The 24561-nt window shown below is 36.8% G+C and overlaps 1 protein-coding gene across 8 annotated transcripts in view; it reads left to right on the top strand.

The window, feature by feature from the left end:
- Nucleotides 1-24561, top strand: part of ARHGAP12 (Rho GTPase activating protein 12) — a 77980-nt gene that overhangs the window by 41057 nt on the left and 12362 nt on the right. For 5 of the 8 annotated variants that reach the window (XR_014316945.1, XM_082753704.1, XM_082753709.1 and 2 more), the window contains 7 exons: nt 7701-7826; nt 11562-11636; nt 14554-14615; nt 16233-16314; nt 18737-18859; nt 23352-23453; nt 23813-23911. Coding sequence is in view for 7 of the 8 variants with exons in the window: in XM_082753704.1 (XP_082609830.1) it covers nt 7701-7826; nt 11562-11636; nt 14554-14615; nt 16233-16314; nt 18737-18859; nt 23352-23453; nt 23813-23911 (669 nt within the window). In the remaining variant the exon portion in view is untranslated. Of the gene's footprint in view, nt 1-7700; nt 7827-11561; nt 11637-14553; nt 14616-16232; nt 16315-18736; nt 18860-23348; nt 23454-23812; nt 23912-24561 lie in introns of all 8 variants that reach the window. The other 3 variants (XM_082753708.1, XM_082753710.1, XM_082753707.1) reach the window with 2 other exon arrangements.

The raw sequence follows: 24561 nt of genomic DNA on the forward strand, positions 1-24561 counted from the left end.
ACTGCGGTCTATTTTTATTACCCTCCAAAATGAATGTTTTTTCTGTCCTATATTTCTAAATTTGGTGATTTAAATCTTATATTGAGAGGTGTTGAAAAACAAATTTCAACAGTTCTGTGGTGTTTTTGAGCATGAAACTTGAGAGCTTCACCAGAAGCGCATTCTGGTATTTATTTATTTTGGAATAAAAATAAAATTGTAGGAAATCGACATAGGTAGTCTGAGGATGTTCCTATTATTACTTAATTTACATTTTCATGTTGAAAAACTATAGAACATCTGTCATAGGGATGTAGTTGTAGAACTATGAGGGTGTTTGTTTGATCTCATACAGTAAAGTTATCATTTAAAAAAAAAATAATCACAGGGAATTGCGTGCATTGAACATATCAAAGTATGTGATTCTCAGCTATTGTTTCTTCTGTACAAAAATTTGTGTCCTTTCTGCTTAAAAAGGAGCAACTGTAATAGTGCTCTTGTAATACTTGTGGGAAAATATTTCAAGTTATCAAATGATGCTACAGTCTACACTAGTGTTACATCAGCTAAAGGATTTGTATCTTAGCTGAGCTGACATTGAGTTCTCCTATGTTGATCTGATGTGTTAGGATCTTGAATTTTGTAACGTCAAAGCTATCTGATCTGTAACTGTTGTTTTTAAGATACATAACTATTGATTAGCTGTTACATTAGCAGTGTGCAAATCTGCTAGCACAGGTTTTACCAGAAGCAATTGATATAGTTGAAGGTAATTTGGGGAGAATGATGTCTTAGGTACTTCATTTGGTGACTTCTTCACAGTCAAAACCTGTGCAGAAGTTGCTTTCCACTGAAATAGATTGGATTTGGATTTAAAGTAAATAGCAAATGGAATTAGCTTTTAATTCAACTGCACCAAGTCACAAAGAGAATCCAGCACTGTTAATTGAGGCACCTTAACTACAGGGGTGAGGTCTAGTACTCGTGTGTTTGAGCATGATATTTTTAGTGGTTCTACTTAAACCTCTGGGCTCCCTTGTGTTATTAACCACCTACAGAATGAAACAAAGCCTCTGTTTCTTGGAGTTAATGGTCTAATACGTTTTAGCTCATATTCATATGAAAATCATCAAATATTTTTGTTAGGAATTTTGCTTAAATTGTTTACCCTGGGCTGCTTGAGTAGCAAATATTCTTAATTTCCTTATTGAGCATTCTTGAAAGTACTAAATTGTGGCTGGAAGCAAATATAAGGTTAACAGAAGTAAATGACCAATTGACTTCTTGATTCACAGTCCAACTACCTATCTGTTGACAGAAACCCTAGCTTTTAGCTTTGAGTGCTGTGGAATAGATTAAACATTCTAGCAAAACGTTTAGCTAGTCTGTGTGTCTGAAAAACAGAGTAAAAACAAATGTTAAAAACTTGTGAGCAGTTGAAGCATGATTGAAGATCGGCCTTTTGAAAGACTCGCTGAAGCGTGTTCTAAAAGCGCTTAGGAACAAATGAACTGGAAAGACAACGCAGACTGCAGAGCGACTTTGAAGAAAAATAGTCTCTATCAAAAACTCTCATGAATGGTGAGACGACCTTAGAAAGACTTCAGCATTTTAACTCCTGCTTAAATGAAAAGTTAAGTTACTTGGAAAAAAAAAAAAGACCTTTTAAGAAGAAATTAGATAAAATCTACAGTAATTCTCTACATCAGTTTTTTCCCCAAACATATTTTGGAAGGTGATATATGAACTACGTATTTTGTAAAATAAACAAATAGAACAGCATGGTTATGTAGTGTTGTTAAACCAGAAAAAGATGGTAATCCCTTTTGAGGAGATTCTTAGTAATCTGGACATCAATAGAACTAAAAATCAAACAGGCTTCTGGAAATAGCACATTAACTGTTCTAATACGTTATATGAAAAAACTTCACTTTTATAGCATTAGCTGTAAATGTGAACATGCTCTGGAATAACACTTCAGTAGTCTTGAATGTGTGTTTAAAAATATCTGATATTAGAGGAGGGAGGGAGAGTTAAAAAAAAAAAAAAAAAACGAATTACTTCAGTCTCATAGAAAGCCCTCTGGTCACGTATATTTAAATGACATCTAGGAATAGCTGAATGCCTCTGGCTAAAAGCAACATCTCGGATGGAGGAGCTTTGACAACTGCTGCAAAATTCTATTAGGACTCATGAGTGTGACTGAATGGGAGCTTGTTGTAGTGGAACAGAAGAACATGCCGAATTATTCTTTAAATTGGTTAACAGTATTTACTCATAACTTGTACTACGTCTTCCGAAGACTTTGTTTTCTCCTGTGATTTCTGCTGTATTCAGTTGTCAGTTCTTGTTGATTATTTAAAAAAAAAAAAAAAAGAGAATCAGGTCTTCTGTGAATAGTTCATTATGATAAAATTGGTTTATTTCCTTTTTAGTGAATGAGTAATATCTAAATCATAGTGAGGAAGGATATGGCCCTATTTCATAAGCCTAGTAGTCTTCTAATACAGGTTTTATATTTCAAGCAAATATAAGGGGGGGGACTCTATATTGAGGAGAGGAAAAAAGGTTAAATTGATCTCAGGAATAAGAACTTCCTAAAGTTTAAAAATGCAATTTATCAAGATGACAAAAAAGCAAGGAAAACTAAAAGAAGTACTACATATTGAAGAAATAGCTGAAAAGGGAGGAAAAGAGGACAGTCTAATAAAAACTAGAGGTACTGAATAATTGTCTTCCCAGTTTTCCAAATGCGTTCCTAATCATATCTAAAAAGAAAAACAACATAACAGCATGGTTATTGGACATCAGCTGGCTGAGTTCCCTGATTCAGGAGTAGACATCAAAATAAAATGCTTATGCTGTAAGCATCGTAGTTTGGCTGTTAATATTTAGAGACTGTGATATCCTAATTGCACTTCATCTTGTGAAATTGCACTTTCTCTTGTGATATCCCAATTACACTTTATCTTCTCAGAAGTTAGTTCACCATCAGCTTCCCTCACTCACTGTATGTACAGAGGAGGCAGTAGGTAGAGGAGCTTCATTTGGGGATGTCATCTTAGGCTGACAGTTTTCTCTTGCGATCTCTGTGCTCCAATGTCAAGTGTGAGCTCTGGGGCCTCAGTTCTGACACTCAGGTGAATGATTTTGCTACTGGAGTCCTCAGTGCTGTCAAACAGCGAATGCCACCTGAAAAATTATAATAAATAAACATGGTGCTGGTAATACGAAGAAGATACTGTGCAGTCAAATGGTGAAATGAAAAAGTGAAAATAGGTATAAATGAACTTGTCTTATGGCCAGGATGTGAACAGTCCTACTTGGTTTGAGGTAACACATAATGTGTGTTGGCATTTGTGTCTACTGTAAGACTAAACATTATTGTTAGTAGTAGTGAATAATCCTCACATTCTTATCTTGAAGCTTGGGATAGCTTGGAGGAAGTTGAGACTGCCTCAGCTGATGTGTTGATTTAGAGGTATTCAAGGACAGAAGTGCAGGTGATATTATTTCCTTTCTCTTTACTGTGGGTACCTGTATCTTAGAGGCCTGGTCTGGTCTTCCTCACTTGTCCTGGTGTGGTGCTTTCCAGCCCCTTTCATTCCTCCTAGATCAGAGAAGGGAGGGAAGTATCCCCAGCTTTTTCTGAGGCAATTCGTACTGGCTTGGTGCTGGTCTTCACAGGCTAGCAGTCTTAGCGAAACATAAGGTGAAGCAAAGAACATCCAACGCAGCAAAGTCAACGGAGCAAGTATCCAGAGGGGTCTCCAGTCGCTTCTGCTTCAGGTGGATTTGTCTCCTCCAGCAGCCTCCTGCCCCTGCACGTCCTTCAATGAGGCCGCTGCCTCAAATGCTGCTGCAATGTGGATGGAAAATGAGTCTTATTTCTCCAAGGAAAAAAAGTGCATGAGGTAGAGATGAGGTCCATGAAAAGACCAAAAAAAAAAAAAAAAAAAAAAAAAAAACCAACCAAAAATTTATATATATGTGTTAAGGAAAACATTGTATTGATTTAGCTAAGAAGAGCAAAATATGTACATTGGTGCTACATTAGTTGTAGCACCAAAAAAAAAAAAGTATTCAAAGCCGAGGACTGTTCTAGCATTGGAGAAATACTTCTGTTCTGAGGCAACATTAAAAAAAAAAAATTTTTTTTAATATATGATTTCAGACTATCTGTTGGGAGAACTGCAAAGGGTTACGGTAGTAAAGAGGACTAGGATTTCAGAATATTCTTAAATGACCCTATTCTAATCTCTTAACTGCAAGAAGGTAGAGTAAAATATTCAACTTTGGGTCTTTACCAAGTTTCACTGACAGTTGCATTCCGTGCTTTTCTCCCTTCACCCGCCTGTTCCTTGCATTTGGCTGTGGCTGTTGTTAGCGCAAACAAAGGAGAATCTTTGTTCTGCTTCTTGAAGCTGACAGATCTGTGTCATTTCCCTAAAAATGGGGACAACTGCTACAAATAACTCGGAGGTGTTGCATTTATTCCAATCACAATTAGGCTAGGACAGAGCCTTGAGCCATGCCACATTATCAGGGTAAAATTAAATATAAATCGTTTAGCTAGTTGTGAGGGCTAGAAAATTTTTTACCAAAGCAAAGAGAGCTTTCAAGTGACTGGTGAAAGCAGCTACTTGAAAAAACAAACAATGAAAATAACCCTGTATTACCCAAATTTACACCATTAGTGTCCTTACCCTGCACCAAGAGCTGGTGCAACAAGAAGTCCGTGTCACTTAGCACATGCAGTAAGGTTATGAACAATTGTGAAAAATCTGCTGATGTCCTTATTTCCTGATAAAAAGAAACTGGTAGTAGAATAGAGAACAAATGAATGCAATGTGCTAGAGGGGGTAATGTATTGGGACAATTTTTGATTTTTAGGGAAAACTTTTAAAGGAGCAGCAGCCTGCATTCTTAGAACTCTCGTTCTTATCAAAATTTTTAGATTTAAGAAAATTATAGCATCTTTTGATGTTTAGATGCATGGTAGCATCAGACGATCTCTGTATGGTCCTTGCCTAATCTCTTACTTCAAGATTACATCAGAGACGCAAGGAGGCATCTGACTGCATCACCAATAGCCCTGGCTACTTCTCCCTAGCCAGTGGCATCTATCCAGTCTAGAGGGTGGCTACTTCAGTTGGATATGCAGAGACTGAAACCGTATCTGAATCTCACTTTGATTCTCCTTGGAAAATCACAGATCAGACAATTTATTTCAGAAGCTTAGGCTTGTCTTGAGGCCGGAAATATATTTTTATTTTTCCCCCTAGTAATTTGTTCTACTGTTTGCAGAGAGGGTGGAAAAAAAACACCTGACAAACAGGCATGAACACTTGAGTGAAAATTGTTTACTTGACACCTATATTGTGAAAAAATGGGGGAAAGATGTCAAATGTTCTCTTTAAAGAGCTGTCAGTTTATTAACACTGTTTGTATCACCAAAGCAAAGTACTGAAGCTGCTAAGATACGTGGCACAGTGTTCCTGAACTGTTGGAAGTGCGTTGTTAACGAGCTCCATATATACTGTTTCTTTACTTTCTTCTTCAGTGTGTTCTTAAACTGGAATGTCACGGTGTGTTACAGCCCGTTCTCCTTCAAGATGGGGTTGTCTGTAGAGATAAGTAGACTCCTGATGGTTTGTGGTGGTATAAAGGCACCTTTTAAATATAGATCACCTGTAAGTAGGCTGTGCCCACATTCTGACTCTTAGGACAGATTTCAATTCAAGACACTTTTAAGTCTGCCTTTGACTGTTGTTAGAACCTGAATTCAAGTTGTTCAAACAGAAAGTGCATAGAGGATTTTCATAAATAATATTCAACGGTGTCACTTAAGTATAGATATTTAAAAAATAAATGGTTCATTTGATAGCAAAAAAATGTTTGAGCTGTCCATTTAAATTCTCGAGAACTGTTCTGAGGACTACTGTGGCAGCTTTCCGTGGTGTAGGCATTGTTTCATCAAAACTCAGATTTTAGTTGTAATATGGGCAATCTTTTGCATATTGCAAATTGCATATATGTTTACTGAGTTGCAGAAGCATCTTCAGAGTGGATGTTTCTAGAACAAGAAAGTCAGCTGGTTGTAGATTCCTTGCAGCGTGAAGGAGAGTTCAGCTTTGATTTAACAAGGGAGCAAACTAAAAGTTTCTTAAACCTCACCATTGTAATACAGGTATATCTGTTGTCATATGAATGTAACTGTGCTGAAACCAATGCAAAGTCCCTGCTGTCTCAGCTGTGGATCTCTACAAGGATAACCAGTACGCTTCTGCCTGTATGCAAACCACCAAATTTTATTCTCTGTACTGCAACATTCATTCAACTGGGAGTATTTTATTACTGTTACGCATGTTGGAATAACTAAATTAAATACTAAATTTCTTTTACTTCCTACATATTGACATATTGAAACACTCTTTCCAGAGTAAAAGACAAAGCTGCTATCACATAGTGTCTGCCATGGCAGTAGTAAGGATGGCTCTTTATTTGGACACTAACTGTGGCTGTATTGTTATTTAGCTTAAAATTGGCATTTCTGTTATTTAACTTAAATCTTACTGTGCTTTATCAGTATGTGTTATTGTCTTTGAAGACCTCAAGCTCCAGAATTACAGTAGTAAATCAGCAGCAAAACTGTGGAATTCAATGTGCTTACAAAGGTTATTAGTTTAGCCTTTTTTAATAAAAAGGACATTTGATTTTCCCATGTTACATCTTACCCAGTGGGTTCTAGACCTTTATGTGACTCCACAAATACTTCCATGTGTTCCTATGTGCAGATTTTAGTCTTCTAACACTGAATAGAGAGAATGAGAATTTTATTGCCTTTGCAAAAAAAAACAAACAAAACTTATGTTGTTTTTCCTTGTTTATATTTTCAGTGGTAAACTCTGCTTGAAATATTGTTATAATTCTTTATAATGCTACCCTGGTGATGGTGGTGATGATTTGAAATGACTGCACTACTGACAAGTATGCTGCAGTGCTGAGATGAAATTAATTGCTAGGTCCTTCTCATGGCTTTCACATTTTCTTAACCTCTTGATCTTTTTGGATGCTGTTGAGTTAGTGGAATTATCAGAACACAGGTCTTCTATTTCCTTGGGCTATTACAGCTCTGCCAAGTCCTACAACTATTTCCTGCTAAATACTTATTTTCTGTGCTGAGGAACAGCAAATCCTTCTATCAGTAATTCTGTGTAGTTATTCTGAAAAGCAAATCCTCACGTCTTTGTCTCCCCTCTCCGAGCCATACCAAACCTTTGGGTGAAAGAGAATTATATTCAGTCAATCACCACTCTCAATCTGAATGGCTTACAGTAGAATAGAAGGGTTTTCCTTGTTCTACACAAGACCTGACAGGTGCTACAGTATTGTCAGTGCAATATAAAGACTGAATGTTTGTATCTTGCGTTTATTGTATTATTGTATTGAACCACAATGCCATGGTGGTTCTCAATGTGCCAGTTGGTTGCAGAATGATAAACTCTTGCCTAAGAAATCAAACATCTGTCTGTTGCCCAAGAGAGGCACTACAGCAGACAGGAAGTTCTGAAGACTAAAAACAAAAGAAAAAGGCTATTTTCATACCCTTGAGTGAAATAGGGAATCTGAACATTTGTACTGTTAATATGTATGAATGGCATGCTCAGGTGTTTGTGTAAATTAGCTTCTACTTATAGTTTGATTTTTCTTTTCTTTAGTATAATGCTTCACCACAGCAGCAAAGAGATATAATAAAGAGTAGGAGTCTGGACAGGAGGCTACAAGAACCAATAGTTTTAACAAAATGGAGGCACAGCACAATTGTGTTGGACACCAACGATAAGGTAGGAGTGAGTTAAACAGCATGCTCCAATGTGAACCATTTCTGATTTCTAAATTATTTAACAGAAAATCAGTGTGCATGAATTTCTGAAATCTCATTTATTTGTATTCTGCTGTATTGCTGTGTATAACATTCAGTGAGTACAAGGACTGGTAGATAACTTCACTATTGTTTCTTTGTAAGTAGTAGCCTTTTTCTCGTTATCCTTGAAATATTTTAGAGTTAGTTCAGGTTTCGATGTGTACAGCCATTTTACTTATAATTGGGAATTTCCTGCAATTCAATTCAGGCTATAGAGCATAATCAGGGCTTGGGTTCAAGAATTATGAATGTGGGTGAGGTTCCCATGTGAGGTATATTGGTATTTCATCTCTGAATATCTTCATTATAGACAACACCCAGTGTAAGTACACTTTAAGGATTGCAGATGAATAACTGAAGTGAAATATTTGTAGAATTGAAATAAAAGTTGCACTTACTGAACTAAAATTCTTCTCTAAAGATAGCAGTAATGCTATTACACAATGAATTTATCCCTTTAATGACCTCTCTGCCGATCTCCATCATGATAGGTTAAGAGGAAAAGTTGCACTTGATTGCAGCAGGGTTGTAATGTTACTAAAGGACAGAGGACAGCACTGAAAATGCTAAAAACGCTTGGTTTTAATCCAGAGCTGAGCTGGGAGTTTAGTCTGAAAAGAGCTGTGAGTCAGGGCTAACAGAAGCTGTTTTCTGTGCATTGTTTATGGCACATTCTTGGAAGTCTCTTTGGGACTAGCCGCTAACAGATGCTGCTTGAGCAAACACGGAGACAGAGCCTGTCCCTTGTTCTTCCTCTGTCTGTCTCTGTTCTGTTTGACTTTTGTCACTGCTGTGTCTGCCTGTGCTGTGACATTGTCAGCACGCTGATGTATATAGGGAAGGATGTGTACAGGAGAGCTGATGTATGTAGTGAAGAACTGAAACTGGTGGCGTAGGGTGATGACTTGCTTTTCCTGGAACTTCTTAGTAGGAGTCAGTCCCGAGTTTCACGGAAACCGAAATATGTTGTAATGCTGAAATCGCAGCACAGGCTACTCAGAATAAGATGCCAGCAAACTGGCTAATAGACTTCCTTTTTCAAAAATACAGGTGACAATTAACCAAAATCGATGTGGTTTCGGGATTATGGCAAAAGACCTCTATAAGCTGGCCTGTGTAATTGCAGATGTTAAAGACAGACTTAAATGACAAAACACAGCAGTAGTAATGAAAATGGATCTGCTGCCCAGAATGTTGCATGCTTGACCTGTTTCTGGTATGTTTTAATAGTTTTCCTTGTTGAAATGAAGTGTTTCTTGTGGTAAAAAGAGTTGAGTGGGCTATCAAGAGTTGTAGTTCCTCAGAACAGGATTTATTGGATTTGATCTTAAGCTTTTGAGCTGCCAGTTCAGAACATTTTATGTGTGGTGCTGAGGAGCCGGAGACCATGCTTGACTGGCAACTGCCTGCTCTGCACCTGCACATGTTGGTTCATTGTGAGAGGTTTTGAGGTCCCCTTACTGCTCCTTCATCCTGCCTTGATCTCCTTTGGCATCTTTCTGTGCCAAATGGGCTGTAACACGTGCATGGAAGGCTAAATGGAGTGCTGCAAAATGAAGGCTGAGAGGGCTCTCCTAGTCTCATGTGACATTTACACTTCATAGGTACGAACAATTCTGTTAGTGATAACTTGAAATTTTGGCCTTGCTTTTAAAGGAAGACTTCCTTTTTTTGTGTAAGATTTACTTTTGGAACGACCTTTATGTAGCTCGGCACTGAACGAAGAAGCTCTTGTAAAACATTGAATAAGAGGAGCTGTTTACTTTTCATCAAGACCCAACGTTCAAGTACCAAGACCTTAAACGCAGTGAAGCAAATGTGCAACTGTACAATTGTATGGTGTAATAACCAAAAGAAACTGTTTATATAAGTCAGACTTGTAAAGTCTAAGCCAGCAGCTTGAAGTTACTTTAACAGCTTCAAAATATGCAGGCAATGTGCATTTGTTAATGGTAAGGAGTCACATAAAGCACAACATGAATGCTTTTGGAAAATTTAAGAACGTGTAGTGGAGCAATAAGCTAGTGTTTTGTGGAAGGACCCGTGGATCTTAAATTTTAGTGCATTGATGGACCCATTTTATTACCACTGGTAGGCACACTCTTATGTGAACTTCTTAGAATTAGCATCCGGTAAAGGAGCAGATTATGCATATGTATGTTAGGCTTCTTCAGAGCTCCTTAGTGTATGAAAGCTATCTCAAATTTGGAATGAAATAGAAGGAGAAAAAACAACAATTGGTATTTGTCTGGATAGGTGCATCAACTCATCCCCAAATTAGCTTTTAGCTGACTCCTAGGAAAGTAGTTTTTTTAAAGTTTTTCTGATTTTTTTTTTCCTGGAAAAACAGCAGAATGCAATTCTATGAAAACGTGCTGGTGAAGAGTGGTTAAATGTGTCAGAGGGAAGGTGTGGGTTACCAGAGCTGACTGGGACTGGATGATACCAAACGTACTTGCTGATTCTTCAGTGGCTGTGGCACATACCTGCATATAGCCATCAGGATTTACATAGCTAAAAAGTTTTATTAGCAGGGAAAAGCATACCTCTCTGAGAGGGACAAAATTGATTTCCTTAGCTTGAGCTTTCTTTTTTCCCTATAAACATCCGAAAATATAGAATACTTAGCTTATTCTTAGGGATGCTAGTGCTATTTGTCAGTGCAATAGTAAAAGAAGTAGTGGGCCACTACCTGGAGGTAGATTTATAAGTGGATTTTAAATTGCAGGTGTGTAGGGTTTTTATGTAATACTGGAAAAACAAACATTTTCTGTAAGTTGAAGCACAGAGGTTGGGAGACCTATCAGAGGAATTAAAAGGGGAGAAGGGGGGAAATGTACAACTAGCATGTGTCGTGGTTCTATTTGAAATCCTTTACCAGGTTCTCACACAGTATATTTGTGCAAAGCAGCAGTACTTCAGTGGAAACACACATGCCTTCTGGCTTTCAGTATTTTTTCTAGTCTTCAGGGATTTAGTAATTTTCTTTTGATCCATCGTTAATGTTCGGTTTAAAACAAAAACCTGAATCTGTAATAATCTCAGTGATAGATTATAAGGAAACAAACTGTCACAACTCACAAATATTAAATAGAGTTGGTATACACTGAATGTATGAACCGTGCATGTATAACTATTTATTGTATAAGTTTCTCTGCATGTATATGTAAATGCACATATATTTATTGTACTAATCTTGCATGTATTGACCACACAGAAATATAATCTGTTCTTTAAAATCTTTGTGTTTTTTCAAATGTGCCCTGTAATAAGTTAGTATTATAAACATGCTTAATAATTTGATAGCAATGTCATACAGAAAAATTGCTCCTTAATAAGGATGAAAGCCTTGCTTTGCTCATGAAGTATGTATTTTTTTTTTCAAATTGACATGTGCTAATTAGGCTGGATTGATTGGCCTGTAAATCTTGTCGTAACACTATTTGGTAAGCACGTTTATAATACAAGTATTTCAGAATATCATGAATACTTAAACAAAATAAAACAAAAACAACCAAACAAAAAAAAATGTAACAAAACACTTTTTCTGTAAAGTGTGAGTGGGGAGAGGGGAGAGGGTGTCTTTAGGGGTGAAAAAAGTTAAATTAAAATTGTAAGAAAGAGAATAACTTAATTGCATTTCTAAATTCTGTAGGAATCATCAACTGCTTCTAAGGCCAGTTTTCCTGAAAATGAGTCCTCTCCTTCTTCACCGAAGCATCAAGCCACAGTCAGTATGGAAATTGTTTAAATAAATAAGTAGATGTTGTAGAAACTTGTCTGTTCATGATTAGATAATTGAGGGTAAACCTGCTTGTTACTTGGGAAAGTAGTGGGATAAAACTAACATTTTAAAAGGAATGTGCTTTAAAAAAAAAAAAAGGAAAGAAAAAGCTGGATATTTTTTATTTAAAAACAGCTTTGTGATGGGAGATGATTCCACAATGAATTTTTAGCTTCAATTTATGCCAAATTACGTAGTTATTCCCTAACAGTCATGTCTTCACACCTAGCAACTTGGAAGGTTACATGCAGAAACAAACTGTCCTTAACCACAGAGTTTCTCTGTCAGTAGTCAGTGATAGTTTGTAGGATCTGATGTCTTTATTTTTCACTTGTGTTTTTCATCTACTTGAAAAGATGTAGGAATCACGAGAACCTTGCATAAATAAAATCTTGTCTTCTTAATAGGATATATGCTGGGAGAAAAAGCTAAGCTTGCTAAAGTCTTGGTTTTGAATGCTTAGATATTTTTGCTTAATTTTAAATTTGCTCATTGATTTTTTTTTAAACAGTAGGGAATAATTCAGAAATAGGTGTATATATGTGTGTGTATATATGTATTTCTTTTTGCTTTAAAAACTGCATTCCAATAGCATTGGAATATGTGCCTTTATGAGTTTTAGCATTTCTTTAGTGGGAAGCTCAGGGCATTAAAGGCAACTAGTTGTGCTTCATTCAAATGCTGCACACAGAGGAATGGTTCTCTGGCTTATTTATGCTGATCCATTCTTACGACTCCTCATACTGTTTTTCACAATGATATTAGCATTGCTTATTAAGCAAGCATAGTTGAGACAGCCTTAACACAAGCAATTCTTGCTGCATGTGTTCTAATTTCTGTAAATATGTTTCAGAAAATATGTTTCAGACCTTGAAATGCTAAAACTGGATTTTGTAGCAGAACTCACTTTGGGCTTTAGATGATAGAAAAAAAATCTGTGTTCTCTTTAACTGTCCTTGGAATATAAATATTACAAAGAAGCTCTTGAATTTTTGTTTTGTTCCATAGACTTTTCTTCTTCTTTTCCCTAATTAAATATTACATTAATTTTCCCTTTAGTACCCCCTAGTGTTGCTGCTAAGTTCTGTGTTATGATACTTTTTCTAAATAGTTCTCCTTTGGAGCATTCCCACTGGTTCCATATGTAACTAGTGAATATCACAGACTATTTGAGCAAGTGGGCATGGGTTGCTTGGTCACTGTGAAAGGTAGTGACAAGCTGTTCCACTTCCTAAAACTTCCTAAAGCCAAAAGTTTGTTAGAAGGGTGCAACACATAGGACTGCTAGTGGTGTTGTGCATGGATCATGAATAAAATGATCCATGAATTTGCTCATTTTTTTGGGGAGGGGAGGGAGATGTGACTAATTTCTTCTGTTGAAAATTCTGGCCCAATGAAGACATTAGATTAAGAGTTGCAGCAGCTGATGGATCAAAACAACATATGAATCACTAGATAAGTGGTGTTATCCTTGGAAACATCCCTCTTGTTTTATCCATGCTGCATAAAACATACAGATAAAATTTGTAAGATTCCTGAACTACAAATTAGTCTTTAGTAAGAGTATTGTCAGAGCATTTGAGCAAAAAAAATCTATGCTGTATTCTGCAGTTCTGGTCCACTTAAATTTGAGATTTAGAGGAGAATGCTGGAGAGAATGTACATGTATCTTCTGTTTTCATTGGATCTAAAATTTAGGACATTTTTGTTATGGTAAAGCTAATTTGGATCCTTTCCCTAGTTGACTATTTCAACTAATAGCTTAGTTCTTAAATTAGGAATTATTAAGAGCCGTTACTGAAAAGGAATAAATTAAAATAATATAGGATTCATTTAGTATACTGGTAGGACAAAGCTGGGGTGACAGGAGATGATAGAATTCATTACCTCATTTCAAGAGTCACAAGTAGTACAAATTGACAATTTTCTTTTTATCCTAGAGTATTTTTTCAAACTTGTCTTTATTTTCTTATTCTTCTATAGAAACAAAAAATATTCACTCCTTTGAAACTTGAAAATGCCCTTCTTATTCAGTATTCTTCTTTTTCCACCATTCACTGCTTGATCTCCAAATTTATAGAGACGCATACAAATACAAATGATTTTCATCAACGAGACATAACTAAGCAGCTTAAAATTCTAATGTTTTGCTTGGGGTTAGGAAAAAATAGGGCATCAAATGTTTCACTCATCTGTTTTGGAAATGAATATATTAATATGAATTAATAATGAATATTATCCACAAAGATGATCCTGGAGTTGTTTAGGGCCAGGCTGGATGGGGACCTGGACAACCCGGTCTAGTGGGAGGTGTCCCTGCACATGGAAGGGGGGTGGGAACAAGATGATCTTCAAGGTCCCCTCCAACCCAAGCTGTTGTATGATTCTCTATGAACATTTTTATGCAGTTCAGGTATGGTTTATTTAAAATACACAGCTATGTTAGAATAACTTGGGAGAGTTCTGTCAAAGAACTTGGGTTGGCTGTTTGTCAGCCTCCTTTTTTAGTAAAAGACACAAACACAATTTTGCTATTACGCCAATTATTATATCCTTGTTTAAAATTTCCACTGTATTGTACCACAAAGAATTTAAGTTTAGCTTGTCAAAAGAACCTAGGCCATGAAGAAAGAAGGCTTTTTACCTCTTTCATGTTGATGAGTATTTTCCCAGAGTAATCTTGACTTTGCTGATCTCTGCATATTTAAATATAACTTCAAGAAACTGCTGTATGTAACTGTATAACATGTGCAAAGATGGCTTGTTCTCAGAAATTGATTATTTGAGGGATGTAATTCAGTGATGTGATGGCAATGGAAACGGATTTTCTTTTTAATTTATTATGCCTTACTGCATCTTACAGGGTCAAGAGAAGTATGGGTTATTGAATGTGACGAAAATTACAGAAAATGGGAAGAAAGTTCGGTAAGTCTTGGAGTTCTAGAAGTACACATACATAAGACTTTGTGTAAGGTATTTGACTTCAATGTTAAGACAGCATTGAGGCTTTTGCAATTACTTGTATTAGGACAGCATAGAATGTTTTGCAATTTCTTAGTTTTTCTCTGAATTTGCCTTAGAGATTTTCTTGTAGGTTGCGTATTTTCTTGTCCCAAAGCGAAGTCTGTGTTTTTTCCCAGTGACTTAATAGTGGACTTCAGGCATCCAGAGGCTTGTGTGTGCCAGGTCCTCATAGAGGGCAGTGATTTCACGAAGGTGTACTGATGAGAGACAGCTTATTTTTTAAAGGAATTTATTTATTTAAGGCAAAATCTATGTAGCTTATAGTCTGTCTTGTTCCTAGAATAAGAGGGGTGTAAGAGGGGTCTTCAGACTTTCTCCTTAAATATTAAACCAAATGAAGTGAGTGTATTTCATGTTCCCCCTAGTTCTTCCTTCACTTCTCTTGTGAAGGATTTCCTACATAATGTCTTATCCAATGTTTGTCTCCCCGTAGGTGATGAATGACCTCTTTTTAACTTCCTTTCTCTGCCTCACAGGCAGGCATCTGCATAAAACGTAATGTAAATCCAAGTAATGCTGTGTAACTTAAAATTCTAGCATTTTGCAAAGAGTCAGTGCTATAAAATGTGTTTTTTTCCTCAGTTTTTATTTAGGTTTACTTTTTTACGTTTAATTTTTATCTCTAGTACTGTGCTACAGAGATCAGTGTTCCCAGATTTTTGATACATGGAACATATTTTTCTTGAGGATTAAATTGTTAGCACGTAGCTGATCTTTAAGAGATGCCCTGACCAAGTCTAGTACAGGTGGGCAGCAGACCTTGCCCCCAGCTTGGTTCCCCAGAGCTGCTCCTAAGAGCCTGGTAGGAAAGGGCAGACAGTGGCTTGTGCAAGCTGCTGCTGGTGCAGTATAATCTTGCCACTTAAGTCACATCTGTTGGGAATCACTGATCTGGATTACTGGGCTGCTGTACAGAAAGATGCAGCATGTCACTGTGAGAGCTGTTGAATAATAATTCATGTTTGGGCAGTAGGAATAGATTTTCAGGGCTCGTCAAACTTTTTTTTAACCTCAGGACAGATATTCAGGCACAAAAATATATCGTCAGACAGCTGGAACAACTGATTTGTTCTTTTTCCACATCTTAAAGATGTGTAGCAAATATTTAATTGCCAGTGTAAATTAGCTTATTGCATACAAATGGGACAGTTGCATCCCAGTTAGATGTGATCAGTCGGTTTCAGAATTATGCGGTACTTTGGCACAATCTCCTTAGTACACAGTGGGTTGAGCATTCCCGATTAGCCCTTTTGAAATTATAATTGTATGGTATTCCTCCTGGTGAACTGCTTCCACTGCTAATTAGCTTTGTTTGATTTAGATTTTGATGGTCAGGCTGGGACTATTAACATATGCTGCCTTCTACAAATACGCTAGCAATTAAGACTTACTGATGGCACTAATGACTGTATATATGGTTAAGTTTTATTAACATGCAGGTCAACTGGGCAACACTGATAGCTTCAATATCTGCTTTCAAAGTCAATTTATCATATGTTTGTTTACAAATATTTACAGAAAGAATTGGATGTCATCATGGGCGGTATTACAAGGTTCATCGCTGCTGTTCACTAAAACCCAAGGAAGTGGAACTGGCTGGGTAAGCTTGGGAACAAGTCCCTGCCTTCATTTAAGTGTTAATCACATAAATCACAAAAAATTAATATATATGCATAATTTAGAAAAAAAAACACACAAGGTGTGAGTATGGGAGGTAGAGTGGGGAGGCTGGAGAAGTTACCAGGAAAATAGTTGTGATGTAGGATGAGAAGAAAAACAAATGTACTTTCTTGTAATTCAGAAACATTTTTACATTTAGTAAGTATGAAACAGATGAAGAGGCATTCAGATGTTCAATAAGTTGATTATTTTTTTTGCTGTGGACCAGATATTTTTGTATTCCTTACTAATGTGTTTATCTAAATAGTTCTTTTGCTTTACTGTTCCTAGGTAATTTTTGATGTGGTAAATATAATTAAAAAAAAAAAGTCTGACACTGACACTTAGTTTATTGCATTGGAGTATTTGAATAATATAAATAAAAAGGACTGCTGTAGGTGTTGTTGGTAGGCAGCAGTGCTTTGAACTTACGGGAGAAAGTGTACATTTAGTATTGTTGTCTTACTGTTTAGTGATTCCCTCGTTGAACTCCTTATTTTGTTTTATATCTGTATAGTGGGTGACAGGTATTTGAATCTATTCTGATGCCTGATGAAGACCTAAAGAGAAAACATCACACCAAATGTGACATCTATTCAATTTTTATATCATTTCTGGTCTAATAGCACTATAATTAAATTGGCTATATTTATCCAGCTATGTTCCTACATTAATCAGTATAGAAATGATTCATTAACTATGTCTTAATTACCCACTTTCGGAGGTCTGATACTAAAATTTCATGTGGATCTCCTATAATACCTAAAGATAGGTCAGATAAAGTGTTGGTTATTCCAGGATATTGTCATGCTGATTCCAGCAAAATTGCTGATCTTTCTACTTGGCTCACTTTCTCTTGCTACTCTTCTTTTTGGACAGTCAGTTGATACTCACCATTCTTTTCTAAAACTCTGAGTTCATTTCAGAGGTGTAAACGTCATTTTTCTGCCCTTTTGTTGCTGTTGAAGAGGTGGTTGCAGGAATATGGATGAGGATAGGTGAATAACAACATTGGGAGTAGTAGAGAATGGAAATATGGAAGCTGGGCGAAATGATCAAGCAGATTGAAGAGAAGAGGAGGAAAAGTATAAGAATTAAGGCATAGGATAAGGTGAACTGTGCTGTCTGTAGTAGAAAATGGACCTAAGGAGGTCTGGCTATGCTGTATGTGGGGAGGGGAAAAGAATGTGATGCACATCGGAGACAAAGCACAGAAAAAAATGAATAGAAACATACATATATCTGAAAGTGACTTTCACAACTGTAAACATTGGGACGCTAGGTAAATGTAATAATTTTTCTCTTTTGTGAGTAATATTAATAAGAAAACCTGTGAACTACTTTTTAATACATAACTTCCATAACAAAATATGTTGAAGAAATATTGGAGGACTTTTACAAGGTGAGCCTCAAAGCAGGAAGTACTGGGATCAGAAGGCTTAAAAACTTCCTCCCTTGCCTTCCTTCATGCCCTTCAGTTATTGTCTATTGTTCAGCCCAGTTCAGTTTTATCACCCTACTTCATGAACTGGGAAATTCCTGGACGTTCAGGGGTGAGGTTTAATATTTAGTCTCTGTGCACAAAGAATACTATTATTATAGCAATAATGTTATTTTTATTCTAAAATTTCTTAATACTCTTGATCCAAATTTAGCTGTAGATCAAAAAAAAAAATAATTAACAATATGTTGATTATATCATACTGTTCATGAATGTATGATACAGTTATGAATGGATGTGTGCCTGACTGAATTATCCACAGAAGATAGTTGTGCAGATCTGCTTATTGTTTAAGAAGACTATTTATAGGGTGTAACACACCTAACATTACAGTCATTCAGTGAAGAGGGGAAAAAAAAATTATCAATTCTTTTGATAATTTAAGTGCAGCAAAAAGTCCCATGGTCACTATCTGGTAAGAATATTTCTGTGGGAAACTGTCAGGTATGTGGCATGCTGTCAAGTACCTGACGCTGTACACAGCTTTATTCATTTCATACTGTTCATGTTTATGATTAAGTTGAAAATGTCAAGGGAGAACATCCTTCAAGGACTGTGTGTGCAGACTTACCCTAGGTTTTCTAAATGTGTAAATATTCAGCACATGTTCTTTTTCATCTTTGTATAGGAAATTTTTTGGGGATGTTAAAAATTCTGCCTCACACGTCAGAAACTTGGAACTGTATCAGTATTTCAATAAGGTGGAGCCAAGTCTAAGTCTGACATGTGAGAAGAATTACATTTCTCCTTCATCTTGAGAGAAGAATGTTTGTTTAGCAGTGGTCTAGCGATTGATATAACCATATCATTTTTTGTGCATTGTTTTGTGACTTCATCACTCTTCTTCCTTTTTCTCATCAAGTCACTTTGCCAAGTGAGCTCAATCCCTGAGCTTTTGCTCTCGCTGCTTTCTTCTTGGAAAAATGCTCTCAGTCGTCGACCTGCTGTCACCTATGTAAACTCTGACCGAGTTTCAGCTATCAGTGTATGTGTTCTTGTTGCATGTCTCTTGTCGCTGTAAGGCTATTTGCCACTAATCTGGAAAGTAAATTTGAGCTTTTCCAAGTTTTCTCTCTTCATATAACACCTTATGTATCCTATTTGTTATTCTCTCAACTTTTTTTTTTAAGGTACAAATTAACAAAAGTGAATTACAATAATCCTGTAATTGTTTTAATAGAACAAGGTACAGAGATTGTCTGGCTCATCAGTACCAGAATTATATTATAACCCCAAATTTGCCTACTGTTTGAACCATTAGTGTGTTGACTAATAAACAGCATGATATAAAATATCTGTTAAAAACTGACCATTTCTAATTCTTTCTAACACAGCTAATTTAGGATGTTTGTAAGGTGCCTACGGTGCCTTTGATACAGTGATGCACATGGTATTGCTTAATTCTAGCTATAATTGAAATACACAGAAACATAAATTTTATACATAAAAAACAAAAGGAAAAACTTGAGAATGTTCTGGCTATATACCACATACAGAAAGCTGATATAAATTTGTAGGACTTCCTAAGTATAACGTAAGTATTTGTAGTTAGTCATATTATGAAGTGTAGGTGCCAAGCATAGAAGTGGTGCTTATCAGAAACTGGTAAATGCTGGTAGCTAATACAGTAGTTTGTCTAAGGTGGATGAGGAGAAATTAATACTCTTTGTAGAAGAAATAAACATGCTTGATTGGCTGTAGTAGTTTTTAACATCTTAGTTCTGATTATTAATGTAATCAGAATCAAACTAAAGGTTTTATTATAAATTATATCCTGAAAACATTAAAAGTGGTTTCATTTATTTGTCTTCTTGAGGACTAAGGTATTGGGGGTCACTAAAGCTGTTTTGGTTCTTGGCTGTGTTCCATGAAGAGTGGAAAGTGCTAAACATTTTGAGTGTAGTTACAGTTCCTGAGACTTTCTTTCAATAGCTGAAAAGCTCTGTCTCTTGGTGGGAATGAGTTGTAGTAGCTACTGACAGATTTTAGTGGTGGGGCTTCAGAAAACATGGGAAATAGCAATTACTGAAAGGTTTCACCCATCAAACTTCTGCAGCAGCTGCATGTCACCAGTGTCAGGTATGGTGGTGGTAAACTTCCCATGTAAAGGTAAAGAAGTAAGCAATCTTCAAGGTTGATTTGGGCAAACTGTTTATTATGATATACCACTGCTTATAGACAAGTGTGTGATATGGACGTTACTACAGTTCATCAGTGTTGCACAGCTGAGTATATAGGAGCTTAGATTATTATCATAAAAGCTATTGGTAATGTAAATACTACTATTGGAGACAGATTTCCAAAAACTTCCAACATCTTACTATGACAGTAAAGAATATCTTAGTATTTCTCATTTTCTTGTCAAAGCTGTAAGTTCTCAATATTTGTTACCAGCTCTAAAGGAGCCCCTAAAGAGCCCCACAGTGCTATTTCTGCAGATGATTGCAGGTGAAGAAGATTGTGGATTTAAAAATTCTACTAAACACTGATGAGGAACAGAATATTGAGAACGGTAGGGGTCATTTGTACATCTTAAAGCCTTCCTACAAGTAATATCTGACTCTGTTTCCAACGAATGCTGGCCTGTATCACCATACAGACTGTATGGTTCCTCCTCTGGAGGCTTCCGTGGCTTGGAGACAACCTCTAAAAACACCGAAAAGGCTTTCTAGCTATTGATGCCAGCACACATCTTCGAGGCAGTCCTTAAGCTACTCAGCATCTACTGTGTCTGAAGCAACAAAAAAATCCCCTGTGCTTTCCAGAAAGTGAAAGTTATCTCTGCCATGGAAATAGCATAAGCACATCCCATGACTATACTTTTTTTGTTCCTCGAAAAAAACTGTCAGAAGTGAATGTAGGACAACTTCTTTATATAGGATATCTCACAGCACCGTGTTAGAGACCTCTCCCCTCTTTCAGTCTCATTTCTGCTGTCCTTTCCAAACTTCCCAGACAGCCGAAAAGAGAAATCTGGTAAGAAGCAGGGAGCTGCCCAGCAAGAACTAAATGTGACCTGACCAGTGCTGGCTTGACAGCTCGCTCTGAGAAAGCAGGCTTTGTCTAGGTGGCAGCAGATGCTAAAGGGACAGATTTTCTTTTTACTTCTCCCAACAAAACCTGTTCGCTGCAGGAGGATTTGATCCCCTTTAGCTAACCTTTGGATGCTGAGCATCTAAGCAGCCCTGCATTTGCTTCTGGAATCCTTTCAGGAGGGAAATGACTGCTGGCTTCTCATTTTCATGCACCCAGGAGCAGAAAAGAAGCATGGCAGAGAAACACATAGGAGACATTGACTGCTAAACTTATTTTTTTGTTATTTAAGGAAATTCTAAGTTTGACTTATCAGAGGTGTTTTGCAGAGAGGCTGGAGTGTGTGCTTTGTTGTTTTCACCAGCTTGCATCCTGAAACTGCAGATTTGGCACTGCTCATGTGAAGGAGCTGAGGAAGAATTCTGTTTTTCTACCCCGGCAAATGTGGCTTCTGTTTTTTGTGTTCTGTGCTCCTCTGATATGCTGAAGGGAGTCAGCCTGAAAACAAGGGTAGAGTGCAACAGTGCTTGAGGTAGCACTGGGGTCTGTTACCTGGAGTTCAGCAAACGGGACCGTATTGCAGGGCAGGAGGGAAGCTCGCTCTGGTCAAAACAGTAAGGACTGTTGTTTGTTGACTTCCCCTGTAGCAGGTCATCTCCTGTGCTGCTCAGCATCATGTGGGAGGTGTTTTTAATAAATTCCTTGATCTTGCACAGGACTTTGGCACTAATCTCCTGCTCTCTCCAGTGGCAAGCTCTATAAATCTTTTTTTCTTTTTTTTCTTTTCCAGCATGCAGGAAAGTTGCTGTAGGCTGTCAGGTGATGGTGTGTGCCTGGTGCACTTCAGCTGCATATGCAGCAGTTGTGTGGGTCTCCTAAATAGACAGCTGTTGTACAGCTGCCCATGATTGCCAGAGGTGCATCTGTCCGACATTTGCTTCTAGCTTCTGCGAACTCCATTTCTGAACTGGACTACCAAAAGCTATTATTAGGCAATAGTCTTAGATGAGATATCTGAGAATCGGGTTAGAAGGTTTTTTCAGACATAAGTTGACATTGGGTAAACTAGAAATATTCCCCACTTCTGATATTTCACATGTTGTTTCTTTCCATTTAATGCTTAATTGCCCTTAGGAATCAAACAGGGAGATTTTCTAGTGGTAAACAGCCTTTCTAAAACACAATTAGCATTAATTAACATCCTTGCTGGGAATTTAATCAGAAGCAGCAGATTAATTCTGTTTTCTGTTTTTTCTCACTTTGGATATGGTTGTTGTGGTACAGGCTGCAAGCCTTGTGTTCACAGCAAGGAGGTTGTCCTGAGGCTCAGGTCATCCTGAGCTCTTGCAGAAACATCAAATTTCTTTTTCTTTTTTTTTTTCTTTTCTTTCTGTTTTCTTTCCAGAAGTAGAAAAGAATCTTTATGTTGGATCAGATACTACAGGCTGTCCTCAGATGTACAACATTAAATTTCTGTACTGCAGCCAATTGACAGCTTTTCCTGTTCTTTTTTTTTTTTTTTTTTTGCTTATTTTATTCACAGTTGGAGCTTCTTGTTTGTGTGGTTCCCTAAATTGGTTTCCCTGAGGAATGATACTTCAAAGCTATGTGGTGTATGCTGAAACCCTAATAAAAGTACTTGGCTTAAAAAATTTGCCATACCCAGCATAAATGTACAAGTAGGAAGTAAAAATAGCTCCCTCATGCGTTCCTCAATTATTAACCCACCAGCAACCCTTCAGAATGCTTTTTAAAATCACTTTGGTTATTTACTGTTTTTTTTTTTTTTTTTTTTAAGTAGCTAGGCAGTGAAATTGATTTGTGTTTACTTAGTGGAGTATGCTCTAGTATTACATTAGAAGCATTAAAGGAAAACATTAAATAAATCTAATATAAAAAAGCATCATTGGAAACATTTAAAAAGAGTATTTGTTCTGAAAATGTAAGAGCTGAAAGTGCTCTTTCAGTGCAAGAGGGATGTATTGTGTGTAGTGATTCCTATCTGGCAAAGCTACTGTTCCTGGTGGGATATGTGTTTTTATATATTGATGTTGTTAACTGACTGAATGATTTGCGTTCAGTTATGTGTTAGCCTTATGTCTTGAAAGCTTGGGACTATTTTAAGATCAAGCTGTAATCAAAATATCTATGGACATCTACTACTTGCGACAGAAAAAAGCCTCTGCTAGAATCTGGCACTTAAAACTATGGAATTTTAAAGTCCTTAGGCTGGGCAGTTTCTAATAGGTGTGTTTAAAGATTTTTGGGGGTATGTTTTTTGTTTTTCCTGATATCATGTCAGTTGATATGTAGCAAAGTACTGTATTTGGGTTAAATCATCTAGGCTGCAAATAAAATGTTGGTGTGTTGCATTTAGAGAATTGCAAGGCTATTTGTTAGAAGCTTTTTTCTCTTTTCATCATCATTGTTCCTTTTTCCAGAAGTTTGGTGTCAATCAGTCTAAGCCAGAATTTACAGTGGATCTCAAAGGGGCATTGATTGACTGGGCTTCAAAGGACAAATCCAGCAAAAAGAATGTTATTGAGGTAAATTATTTTATTTAAATGCAAAATTATAGGCACTTCAAGTGACTTCAGAAAGTGTCTCTAAGCATAAGCTTCAATTAGTTCAGTTTTTTCTATTTCTTCCCTCTCAAATGTACGTGTATGTTTATTCTAGTACCTGCAAGAAATGTCCTTTCTTTCATGTCTGCACAGCCTATATGCATGCATTTAAATTTTAAGCAGATGTATGTACTGCTTTCACTGATTGTTGAGTAGCTATATATTATTTAGAAGTTGTGCCAAAGAGATGTTTGACTTGGTTTAGGTAATTTCAACTGGGAATTCTAGTAAGTTTCTCAATTCTGATGACATCTTTTTTTTTTTTTTTTTTTTTTTTAAAGCTAAGAACCCGCCAAGGAACTGAGCTCTTAATTCAGTCTGATAATGACAGCTTCATTAATGAATGGTATAAAGTTCTTAACTACACCATCAACAATCAGGTATGTATTGGAATCATGAAGGTTCTGTTTTCAAGGTAATACTGTTTAGTAAAATGATTTATGTAATGACTCCAAGTGCTTCATATAGATCTTAGTTTCTTCATTTTCTTGAGCATGGGCTGGCGGTTGAAGATGTGGCAGTTTCTGGTGATGACAAGTGAAATATAACTAATAGTGACAAGGGAAGAAGAATGGTCCACTGGACTAAGGACTGGGAGGTGTGGACTGATCTCCAGCTCAGCAATGAGCTTCCTGCTGTGCCCAGATAATTTTTCTATCTCAGCAAGCTGAAAGGTTCTGACGGGAAGCAAAAGGGGGAAGGACTGCCAAGGGAATGCTTAGCATAGTGACTTAACTTAGTCAGCATCTGTTACTGCTATTCAATTAATAAGACTACATTAAAGTGTAAATCAAAAGCCCTGGCAAAATACTGTTATAACGCCAACTCCTTATCAACAGAAAGGTGATCAAGCATTTGCTCTTGATGCTGCTGAACAAGATTTTACCATCTTTGAATTCAGAAGTTGGAGGAGACATTGGAGAAAATACTACCCTCAAATTGAGTTAATGCACATTCTTAATTTGTGTAGCTACAGGTCTGGCTCCTTCCCAGAAAAGCTGCATTTATGTCCTAGTCTCCAGGCAGCAGA

Source organism: Aythya marila (genome assembly GCF_965140915.1).
Source record: "Aythya marila genome assembly, chromosome: 2".
Classification (NCBI taxonomy): domain Eukaryota; kingdom Metazoa; phylum Chordata; class Aves; order Anseriformes; family Anatidae; genus Aythya; species Aythya marila.